Source organism: Octodon degus, unplaced genomic scaffold (genome assembly GCF_000260255.1).
Source record: "Octodon degus isolate 3935 unplaced genomic scaffold, OctDeg1.0 scaffold00054, whole genome shotgun sequence".
NCBI classification, from domain to species: domain Eukaryota; kingdom Metazoa; phylum Chordata; class Mammalia; order Rodentia; family Octodontidae; genus Octodon; species Octodon degus.
The window spans coordinates 3,963,431-3,973,682 of record NW_004524630.1 but is presented as its reverse complement, the minus strand read 5'-3'; the positions used below and the strand labels follow the sequence as shown (position 1 = coordinate 3,973,682).

Sequence of the window (10,252 nt, the reverse complement as noted above, 5' to 3'; positions counted from 1 at the left end):
TCTCTCTCTCTCTCTGGAACTTGCACTTGCCAGGCAGGCACTTATGCTGCTGAGTGATCTCCCTCCACCCCTGTATCCCTCTTTAATTATGGAACTATTCGCTAAGGAATTATCTTTATATCCAAAGGTCTTTCAGCTTTGGTGCTACTGACAGTAGGGGTCAGATAACTTGTGGGAGGCTGTCTCGTGCCGTGGAGAATGTTTACCGTTATCTTTGATTTCTGCCAAATACATCCCAGTACCCCTCCCCCATAATCAAATTGTCACACTCAAAATGATTCCAGACATTATCATATGTCACCTGGGGGCAAAACCCTCACCTGGTTAAAATGACTGTATTTTCCCTTTATTGCTTTAAGAAGAGTACATTAACTTAGATTCTTTTTCTGTTTGAGACAGCCTGGCTTGGCAGGTAACTGGAATTCACTTTGAGCCCCACCCCGGAGGGCTTCCAGGGCAGCTAGTGGGATTGTGCTTATGTAAAATCAGTAAGACTGTTTTGCAGAATACCTCTGAGTTGAAGGTGTGGTGACTGAAATCAGACTTATTGACAATTTTCACAGAGTGTATACTATAGAGGAAGAAGCTAGTGGAATTTTTTATAGAATAAACATAAAAATTTTATATTTCATAGGGAAGACTTAAAGTGTAGAATCTAAAAGTTACATTGACTGTTTATGACATCTGGTTTCATCTGAAATTCTTACTATATCCTGCAGTATTTTAAGCCTGTGGAGAACCTATATAGAATTGAGTACACATTTATTAATATTCTCCTTTAATGTAGTCTCATGCTATTTAAATATTTTGGGTCTATACTTCACAGAAAACCTATCAAATTTTCTTGATAGGTTGGAGACAATTTCTCTTTGTTAAACTCCCAGCTGTCCCTGCATGGTGTGGTGACTTCCTTGTACAGGATTTCCCGTGGGGAAATGCATGGAGGGCGAGGCTGGGGTTCCCACCCAGAGTTGTGGCTCATACCAGGCAGGAGGTCTGGGAAATCTCCTGCATTCTTAGATATATCAGGCTGTAATTTCACTTTCAGACTCTTGAAGAGTTTATTCCTATCTTAGGGAACAGCATCTCTCTCTGCCCCAAATGAAGCAGAGTAATAGATCTCATTGGCTCCAGGAAAAGAAATAAAAAGGATTAAATGCCCTCTTCACTGCTGAAACCTTAGCAAATGATGGCCATAAAATAGGAGCCATGCTGCAGGCTGCTGACCACTGTCCTGTCATTCAGCTGCTCCTGCCACCTGTCTGCCTCTGGAACATCAGAACAACCGCCACGTTTTAGGATTAAGTGGAGGGCCAAGAGCAATTGTATTTGAGCATTGTATCCAACTGGGACTAAAGAGACCATACATCCTTACAGTGGGTTTTTCTCCTGAATTTTCTAATTCCTGTACAAATAAAGTGTGATGGCTCATGGTGGAGTAGGGGCATTTTTGAGTTTAGGAGAATATATTTTGTGGTCATCTTTTATATTTATGTATACATTTTGCTAGCATTAACAAGAATTTATACAGTTTATATATTCTGCATATTTTTATATATAGTGCTATCTGTTCTCCATACCCTTGTGAAATAGTTATTTCTTAAAAAGTGTTTTCATGGCTTCTTGTCTGGGTGAAATACAGATGAAATCAAGCACTGATGGTCAGATCTGTGATTCAGTCTCCTCACCTGTATTGACAGAGACCTGTTTCCCTTACTCTCTTAATCATTTGTCCAGCAAACAACCCAGCCTGCCTTGCAAAAGCTTGAGGAAGCTCCAGCGTGAGTCGGACCAGGTCTCTGCTCTAAGTCAGTTGAAGGAGGGAGGTCAGAAAAGGGGTAGCCTGCCATAGGTCACAGAGAAGGTGCCCAACCAGACTTTCAGAGAGGCTGGGTCTCAGCTATGTGATGAATGCCGGGCATGCTCAACGCACTAAGTGAGAAGGAAGCTACGAGTATGAATAGCTAAGAGGTAAACATGGGGAAACCTGTTAAGAGAACACATATTTCTAGCTCATGGAACCAAACAGATAAGTAGGACTAGAGTCTTAGATATGAGAACTCTTCGCTGTGTTCAGGACTGCAGACTCTGTGATAGGTAGGGCTGTTGAACAAGCCATGAGCAGTGTACAAAATGACCAGAATTCTTAACTTAAACTCTGGAAACAGTGTAAGGGTAGGGTTGAGAAAGAGAGAGAGAGGCAGACAGAGGCGGCCGGGAATAATCACCACAATGTCACAGCGTCCATTTCTAGGGAAGGAAGAGGAGAGAAGGAAGGGCTCAGGGCTGGGTCTGGGATAGTAACTCTCATCTTAAAAGGAGAACAGCATGACATCCTGTTTGATAGGAGGGCAGGAAAGTCCTCTGCTAGTCTCTGGGACTGCAGGAAGACGCTATGGAGGGTACCGTGGGGGTGACAGCCACAGCAGGGGCCCTGCGCAGGGGTGTGCCGAGCATCCTTGCCAGGTGAGAGAAGACACTGTGTGTCCTTGAGTTGTGGGCACTGTGGCTGTGGCACAGACGGTAGAAATGACCTGAGAGGCATTTGGCTGTAGAGGGCTCTGTGTAGCTTGTGTTGGTGACTGATACAAGCATGCTCTCTTCTGGAGTTTTCCTGTACATCACCATTACGGTCTCTCCCTTCAGAAAAACTGAGACAGTCAGATCAGACAGAGTGCGTTTCAAATCTTCAGGCTTCTATTTTCTTATCTATAATGTAAGATTTTACCAGTTTACTTGGTGATAATTAAAAGAGATTAAAATTAATATATAGACTAATACTTGGCAACTATCAGCAGCCAAATAAACAACAGCCACTGGAATGGTATAACTGCTAACCACCACCACTACTGCCACCATCATTACTGCCACCACCCCACTACCACCCGCCCCCCCACCACTGCCACCACCACCACCACCGGAGTACACACTGTTTCCCAAGCCTAGGGTACGGTTTGAATTCTGACCTCTGTGAAAAACAGGAAGTGAGGCAACTTGGCCACTGTTGTTTCTTACCCCAGGTGACCATGCAGCATATGAAGAGCAAGAAGATCTTGGATTTTGCAACAAACGTGTGGCTGTCTCAGATCCAAGCTGGTGGAGACCTTGTTTGTGAGCTTCCTGTAATCAAAGAAGGGCAACCTATTTTTCCAGGTATCTTAGTAATATTCAGTAATAGGTATGTGTATATCATATTTAATCTTATAGCTGCTTGAGTTTATTTCTAAGTATTGTGGAATACTTTTTCCTGCTTCTAAGGGAGTTATTTCACCCATTGAGAAGTGATTTTTTTTTTTTATTGTCACAGCATGAATCATTGGTGGATTTGGGATTAAATGTATCTCAGAGTGGTTCTTATGGTCCAGCTGCTGTCATAGAGGCTGGGCTAGGAGAGATAAAGAATGTCATGGGCTTGTCTCTTCTGGTTTTGTTGGGACTTGCCGCATACCTCATATCATCACTCACTTTGAGTTTATTTCCTTATCAAAACTGGCAGCATGGGCTGGCAAGGTAGCTCAGTGGTCTAAAGCGCCTGCTTAGGCAAGCTTAGGCAAGCGCAGGGACCGTCTTTTTGCCACAAAAAGCAAAACAAAACAAAACAACTTACACCATATTGAACTTTAAGCATTATATACAGGAATGCTTCTCTCTAAAATACTAAGAGTAAAATGTCCTATGTCATATGAAGTAGAGCCTTTCAAAGAATCTTTTATTTCTCCTTTGGAAAAGCTATTAACTACTGTGCACATTTGTTAATGCCGTGAAATGCTCACTTACAGTTAAAATCTAAGGTCCGAAGCATCCCAGTATATGTAGAAAGTCCATATTTAGGGAAATACACAGTGTTGTGTTTTTCAGTATACCTTGAGTGTGGGATTGGTTCTGCTGTGGACTGAGAAGTCACAGATTGCCTCTTGCTCCCCCACCGCCCCACGGCTCTGCCAGTAGTGAGATACCACGTCGATGTCTACACTGGGCAGCTGAGACAAGCAGAAACCGAGGCTGACGTCTCTCTCTGTCTCTATGGACAGCGGGGCGATTCTGGCCTCAGGCTGCTGCACAAGTCAAACATGCCAGTGAAATTCCAGAGAGGACAGGTGAGTCTGTGTGAGGGACTCCAACAGCAGCTTGCCAACCTCCCTGATCATAGTCACTAGTGATTTGAAATCTGAAAGCTGCCTGCAACTCTTCCAGTCTAGTTTTAGGGCATCTTTAACATAAGTTTCCTGACCTGACTTCAAGATAGTTTTTGTTTTAGAAGTTATTCTTAAAAGAAAAATGTGACATTCTAAAACCTATAATGAATAATAGAACAAAGAAAAAGACATTAAAAATTAGTGATAGTGTAAGGAAAAGAACAAACTGTGTTGAAAAAATATCACAGAAAATATGTATGAACATGCTCTGTCAGGATGGAAAACTACAAAGCATTGCTCTAAAATGCCAGGTCATACACAGAACACTATATTTCTTTTAACAGTGTCATGACTGTTTCTTTTAACATCTCAAAGCCAACTTCATTATATGTAGTTTAAAAATGCCTCATTATTTTCTTTTATCCTTTTCATATAGATTCTTTCTGTTCATTTGCTGTTTGGGATAGGTCTCCCATTATAGGGTTAATTTTTAATGTTGCTTTGGTGTACATGGAAGCAGGATGCTCTTGGAGGTCTGAAATTAAGGAATGGAAAGTCATTGCTTAATGACAGTTTTGAGGAAAAAGAATCCTTAAACTAGTTTGAGAGTGCTGTTTCTCAGATTTGTAGGTGTGGTTTGTGAAATATCAAACATCAAAGATCGTGAACACCACTCGGCGTTTTGTCACTGCAGATTACACAGAAGCTTTCACTAGAATGAACAGGGAAGAGGGCTCTGCTTCGATGAGACAAGAGAGTGATGCTGAGTTTTTGCCCTTACTGGTGTTATGACCTAGGTTGTAAATGTGTCCCAAAGTCTCACGTTTTCAGAGGTGGCCTTTGGGCTGGTGACGAGGTGTAGGGCATGGCATCATCAGCAGGGTTACCCAGTGATACGCTCCGCCGCTAGGTGGGCTGCCAGGAGCTGGGCCTGGTAGAAGGTAAGTCACCAGGACGCATCTTCGGCAGGGCTCCTCCCTCCTCCCTCCGCCTCTCGGCCTCTGTGAATTGAGTTCAGCATCCCCTGCAGGGCCCTGCTGTGGGCTGTTTCTGGTGTGGAGCCAGCCAAACATGGAGTGAGTCCTGTAAGCACCATGAGCCAAAATAAACCCATACTCCTTAAAGTTGAGGGCGTCAGGTGTTTTGTCCCAGCCATGCAACCAGTACAGAAGCTGAGCATCATGGAGGTGTGATTGCTGCCAGGACTCTGCCTGACCATGTGGCCCAGAAGCCTCTGACCTGCCGGGGAGCTCTTCAGATGCGTGGTAGAGAACCCCTAGATGGCTACACCCAGAGATCGATGGGCGGTTCTGGTTGGAGTTCGGAAAGCCAGAATGCTGATAGGAGTGCGGATGGTAAAGGTCAAGCTCCAGAGGTTTCAGCTTGGCATAAAGACCCGATTGTCAGCCATCCGAGAGGCCAAGGGGTTGTGCTGTGCCAGCAAATGTGTCCTCATTTACCCATCCTGCAGCTCCATCCTGACGGAAGACAGCACGGTGGGTAGGTCAGGCTCATGAGGGAAATGCTCAAGGTGGCCTAACCATTGAGGCTGTGGTCCGAGCGCTGCTAGTTACTTTCAACCAGCTTTATAGTGAAAAATAGGAGCTTATTTTAAAAACAGCTAAAGGTACAGTGGAAACGCCGAGAAGCTGGAGCTGCTGGCCATGTGGATCTTCTCTGCTGGGGAAAGCTACAGACTCAGAGCACAAGCAGGTCATGAGACAGGCCCTGTGGTGTGCAGCCAGCCAGGCGGCAGGGCTACTCATGCCTGGAGCTCACACCTGATGACCGTGTGTCCCAGACACCAGATGCAGATTGAACATTTACTCTGCTGGGTTTTGGTCTTGCTTTAGTCTGATTCCTTTTTATCACTCTGTTCCTCCTTTTTGGAATGGAAATGTTTATCTTGTACTGTTGTATGTTGAAAGTATTTTCTTCTTTTTATTTTTTACAGAGACTTACAGCTAAGATTTTGCCTTGAGTGTTAGAGAGACTTTGGATTTGAATTTTCACAAAATACTGTTGAAGGGGTCCTGGCCCTAGCTCAGTTCTTTAAGGGGCTGCTTCCACAAAGCTGTCAGCCTCCGGTTGCTGTAGTTCGATCCCCACAACACTCCAGCCAGCCAAAAGTGCCCTGAAGGCATTTGAGGAGCAAAAAAAAAAAAAAAAAAAAAAACCAAAAAACCAAAATACTGTTGAAACTGTTGAGACAGGAAACTCTTAGAGATAGACTACATATATTTCACATGAGATGGACAGGAGCTTTGTGGGGCCAGAGGAAGAACATTAGGGTTTATATCTTGAATGTGCCCACAAGTATCATAATTCAGAGGGGAAAGTCTGAAATGTGATTGGATCATGGCACACTGGCATCATCGGTGGATTCATCGATGAGATCAGTGACTGAGCGTGGGGCTAGGAGGGAAGGAGCGGTGTTTCTAGAGTGGCCTGAAGGAATGTGCTCTCCTCCCTGCTCCTGCCCACCTTCTCTACTTCTACGTTTCCATGGAGCCAGCGCCTTCCTCAGCCTAGCCCTTCTGCCCTGGATCCAACTGGCCATGGGCTTACCCTGCTAACAGCCATCAGCCGAAAAGAACCTTCCTTCTTTTAATGTATGGGTGTTGGGTATCTCATACTAGTGTTAACAGAATGACTGATACAACATGTAAACTTACTAGAACAGAAACAAAATTTTAGAGGCCACGATATTACTAATATTCTAAGTGATCAATGACATGATGCTCTGAACTACTAACCTTGCATTAGACTCTTCCCTCCCACTTTATGATAAAGAGTGAAGGCTCCATCACTCCTTGCTGTCTGCTCTTCTGCCACATGCAGCATTTGGTGGCAGTTCTGTATCATGTAAAGTCACTAGGCTGACATGCTAAGACTAAGTCATTTTCGTGATTGATTTTCTTCCATTCATCATTATGTGTATCATTTAACAGATACTCTACTACAGACTGAAATTAAATTGGGTAGGAACTGTAGTTGCAGTGAGTGTATAAAGAAGACCAGAAGTGTGAATTTAATGGTATCAATTGGAAAGTTTAGAATTAGAAATATGGAAGTGCTTTCTCCCCTTGTTCATTTAAAATTTTACATTGCTAAGTCATTTTTCTCAGTGCATAGAATAGAAAGTTTTTCCAGCACAGTTTTTAAAAAGATGATCTTTCTCCAGGATATATTTTTAACTTGTTTATAAAAAATCGATGTTGGAGGATACAAGGTGTTGTTTCTATGTCTTCCATTGGATTCCAGTGGTCGGTGTGTCTGGTTTTGTGTGAATACCATACCATTTTTTGTTAGTGTTGCTGTAAGGTATCACTTGAAATTAGGAATTGTGGTGCTTCCTGCTTTACTCTGTGTGCTCAGGATGGTCTTCACTATTTTGGGTCTCTCTAGTCCTGTATAAATTTTAGGATTTTTTTCTAGTTTTCTGAAGAATGGTGTTGACATATTGGTAAGGATTGCATGAAGTATTTGTTATCAGTTTTTCCTAATACAGCCGTCATGATGACATTGGTTATACCTGTCGAGGAGCAGGGGTGTCCTCCATTTTCTGATGTGCTCTTTGGTCTCTGTTCACATTTCTCTTCTTTTTGTTTTAGAAACTTTTTACCTCCTTGGTTAGGTTGTGTCTTGTTTACTCTTCTCTCCTGGCTGGGACAAACATCTGACACCCAAAATGAAGGAAGGAAAGGTTTCTTTAGCTCACGGTTAGCAGAGGTTTCAGTCCACACTCAGTGGGCTCTGAGGCAGAGCAGCACATGGCAGAGGGCAGCCTTCCATGGTGACAGCAAAGAGGAGCGAGCAAAAGGGAGGAGTAGTAGCAGCCATGGCCGCACAGAGCAAGTCTGTCTCCCTTATGTGGAGCTCAGGCTATTTGCCCAGGCTGAGTTTAGCACTCACACCCATAATCCCAGTAGCATGCACACCCATAATCCCAGGAGCATTTACACCTATAATCCCAGGAGCACTCACACCCATAATTCCAGTGGATCATGAGTTAATCACAAACTCTAGATGTCCACTCCATGAGTTCATGAGGCTTTGGGGGGACAACTAGACACAAAGCATAACAGGTTGATTTCTAGGTAGTTAACATATTTTTTCATCTTGAAAAATGTAAAACAATTATTTATTTGGACTATGTAATATTTATTTTAGTAGTAGTATTGGTCAAAACCAGAAAATCAAGCAATACAAGCCATTAATCAACAGATAAAGGAAACTAAGATACCTAATCATATTATTTCAAGCAGTTTAAAGCATTTGACAAAACTCAGCACAACAATGATGATAAAATTCTCAGTAAACTTTGTGCAGATTTAAAATTTATAAACCACCAAAAACACAACAAATCTTGAAATATGCAACTTGATGCTAAAAAAAAATTAACTGTCTTTAAATTAAGTAAAAATGCAATGATACCTTTACTCATTATTCATATACAACTTTTTATTTTGGTCCATTAGGGTAATAGTAAACAAAGTAAGATGTATATAGTTTTAAAGAGAAGAAATAAAACTGTATTTTTAGAAGAATAAAGAAATAGGTAGAAAACATAGATCATTATAAAAAGTAACATCCCCAAATCTCATAGTACACATAAGCAAATGTAAGAAATATGAAAAATACAAAATTAATATAAACTTGATTAGTTGTATATAACAAAGAGTATTTAAAATTTTAAACATTTATAAATCAAAATAATGAAGTATGCATGCCATAAATAGAACAAAACACATATACTTGTTCATACTGAGATCTATCTATAGAAAAATGAAAAATTTGGTTCAATGACATTGAAAAATAGTGAGTAAAGAGACACTATATATTCATGGACTGGAATAGTTTCTATTGCTGAGAGATAAATTTTTACCCATATAATTTTGTTAAATTGAGTTAGGATGCTAATTTTTTAGTTTTATTTTTGATTTTTTAAAAACAATTTATTTTAACAAAATTCCTATTGTTAGACATTTAGGTTGGATTCAGTTTCTCCTTTTTGTGATAAAATCCAGCAGAATAAGATGGAATCACTGAACAAAAATCCTTACATACTACTTGATTACATCCTTAGGATAAATCGCAAAATCTAAGGTTACTGGCGTCAGGATTATAGTTCCACTTTATTTTATTTTTAAAATTTTTATTTTTATCAGTCCATGTTTGCATATCACCATGATTACAGTCATGAGGAGTAGTACGTATATGAGCAGAGCATACTTTATTTTTTTTCCCTTTCCTCCTTCCCTCTTATTTTAGGTGAAATGATTAAAAAACTTGATGTTTTCAAGTCTATGGTTTCTTCCAGTTTCTACATATAAGAAATGAATTAGGGCTGGTGAGATAGCTCAGCAGTATAAGCACCTGCCTGGCAAGTGCAAGGTCCTGAGTTCAATCTCTGGTACCATCAAAAAACCACAATAAACAACAAACAAGAAAGAAAAGAATTAGTTAAGAAAATAATCACTTTTTAGGGTCTAGGTACTGAGGCTTGAATCCATGGCCTTCTCAGTGAGTTAGATTCTCCAGCTCTTTTGTTTTTTTAAATTTATATTTTTGGTATAGAGTCTTACTGCACAGTTTGGACTCATAAGAGGATCGTCATAGTGATTCTCCTGTCTCGGTCTCCCCAGCCCTGGGATTACTGGTGTATGCTACCACGCCTGGTTTTGGTGGCCAGCATGGCATGCAGTACTGGGCATTGAACCCAGGTCCCTGTGCTTACCAGGCAGGCGCTTAGATCATTGAGCTATCTCCCCAGCCCAGAGGGCCTTTTTTATTTTTCATTTATTTTTTTATTTTTATTTTTTTCCCATAATTTTATTGAGAAACAAATAGCAATGAGATAGTTTCAAATCAAATTGGTAGGACAGTTCCAATAATTAACACATTGCATACTGCCTTCCTAGTGAATGTTTGTTGTACAAGATGCAGACATGATATCCTATTTACAAACATTACTAGAACAAATCCCTTTATTCATTGAATTAAGAGAATGTAGCTATATATCTATCTTAACCATTTTGAATACACAGATACAAAATGGTCATTTGTCTGTATCCCCTTTTTTTGTTTAGTTCCATCATTTAAATATTATAGGT

General features: G+C 41.0%; 1 protein-coding gene across 1 annotated transcript in view; it reads left to right on the top strand.

Moving 5' to 3' along the window:
• The window catches only part of LOC111817301 (lipoxygenase homology domain-containing protein 1-like), a 57,645-nt gene that overhangs the window by 31,565 nt on the left and 15,828 nt on the right, over positions 1-10,252 (top strand). Inside the window, exons 4-5 of the mRNA XM_023717688.1 lie at positions 3,021-3,153; positions 3,949-4,097. Of these exons, the coding sequence (XP_023573456.1) occupies positions 3,021-3,153; positions 3,949-4,097 (282 nt within the window). The remainder of the gene's footprint in view (positions 1-3,020; positions 3,154-3,948; positions 4,098-10,252) is intronic.